The 1,725-nt window shown below is 39.5% G+C and overlaps 1 protein-coding gene across 1 annotated transcript in view; it reads left to right on the forward strand.

Annotated features, from left to right (window-relative positions):
- Positions 1-539: 539 nt before the first annotated feature.
- Positions 540-1,725, forward strand: part of LOC147470375 (uncharacterized) — a 2,285-nt gene continuing 1,099 nt past the window's right edge. The window contains exons 1-2 of the mRNA XM_086544216.1: positions 540-1,137; positions 1,372-1,725. The exon at positions 1,372-1,725 is cut by the window's right edge and continues 382 nt beyond it. Coding sequence (XP_086400342.1) covers positions 540-1,137; positions 1,372-1,725 — 952 coding nt within the window. The remainder of the gene's footprint in view (positions 1,138-1,371) is intronic.

Consider the following 1,725-nt stretch of genomic DNA (forward strand, 5'->3'; position numbering starts at 1 on the left):
ACACTGCTAGGAAATCCTCCACTGACCCTGACATAATCTAATTTAACCAAATAACCACGCTATGAATATAAATAAGGTCAAAATAAATCAACACAATGTTCTGAACTGGCGTTCAAGGAAACATGAACTTTCTAATACGTACATCAAAGAAGATCCTGATATCATACTAATTAATGCCCACTGCCTCCTTAATGAGGAAACAATTATTTGGGTATAATGTCTATCAAAGGAACATACTCAATAAAGGCGATGCAGGTGTTGCAATATGCGTGAAGAGAAATCTCAACCACAGATTGATTGACGATTTCACCGCGGACTTTCTTGCAGTGGAGCTGCAGACAAACAGAGGAAACTTAGTCATAGGAATAGCATATATGCCACCCAGACGCCCGCAATTCCCCTACCCAGATTTAATGAAAATAATGAGAAGAAACTCACCCGCATATGTCATTACCGATCTAAACGCCCGACACCGAGCGTTCGGACACAGCAGCAATAATTTAATGGGAGAAGGAATAGCGAGGCTGACTAACCAAAATATGCTTACACACTTAGGTCCTGACTTCGACACTTTCGTCAGCACAAGAGGTAAAGGACGACCAGACATTGTACTAGGGAACAAGAACATCCATATAAATCTTGCAATTCAACAAGGACCTTTAACAACATCAGACCATCTACCCACAGTACTGAAACTGACAACATCCCCTATCATGATCCCGCAAAAGGAGATGTTTAATCTTAAAAGGGCAGACTGGGATCTCTTCAAAGAACATGTAAGTGAGCACATGAGAAGAGAGAATCTGAGCAACACAGCTATTGATAAAGCGTGCATAGACAGAGAATTAGATACTTGGTATTCTGTTACTGAGAATGCAATGAATAAATTCATACCAAAGAAAGCATTCACAACTCTGCCACGCCCGCTGACGACTGATCATCTTAAACTGTTGCAATGCAGATATGATAAGATCCTTAATCAAGCCAGACACCACGGATGGACACAAGCGCTACGTATTCAATACAAGGAAATACAGGAAGAAATGAAGAACGAAAGCAAGACCCTCTACAACAATCACTGGAACAATATAGTCAAAGAAACCGAGCTAGAATATAATAACCCCAAAAAAATCTGGGGTTAAATCAGAAGATTAATGGGAAGCAAACACTCATAAATCCCATATATTCTGAATGAGAGAGACGAGAAAATATTCGACTACAAGGAGAAAGAACCGATCTTTAGAAACTTCTAGGAAAATGTCTTCAGAATAAATCCTCAAATCAATCAGGCATTTGACTTGCAACATGAGATATTCGTACAGAACTTTCTCTGCCATAATCTACAAAGATTAACTCCATTCCTCGAAGCAGACATAAACAGACTGAACGCCGACGACAGCTTGACAAAACCCATACCATGCAGGGAAATCAAAACAATGATAAACAGCTTTAAAGTCAAAGCACCTGGCGAAAGCAGAATACGCAAGACAATTTTGCAACAACTCCCAGATATTGCAGTAACCAAACTCAGCAATATTTTCAATCACTCCCTTTCAATGGGCTACTTTCCAACAAGATTTAAAAATGCAGTCATGGTCCTCATACCCAAAGCAAGCAAAGACCCAAGGAAGACAGAAAACTACCGACCAATCTATTTACTCGAAATTCCAGGAATTATTTTTGAAAAAATCGTCAATAACCGACTCACAAGCTACATGGAAAGAA

Source organism: Penaeus japonicus, unplaced genomic scaffold, assembly GCF_977035675.1.
Source record: "Penaeus japonicus unplaced genomic scaffold, GWHDUDI00000001_assembly GWHDUDI00000015, whole genome shotgun sequence".
NCBI classification, from domain to species: Eukaryota; Metazoa; Arthropoda; class Malacostraca; order Decapoda; family Penaeidae; genus Penaeus; species Penaeus japonicus.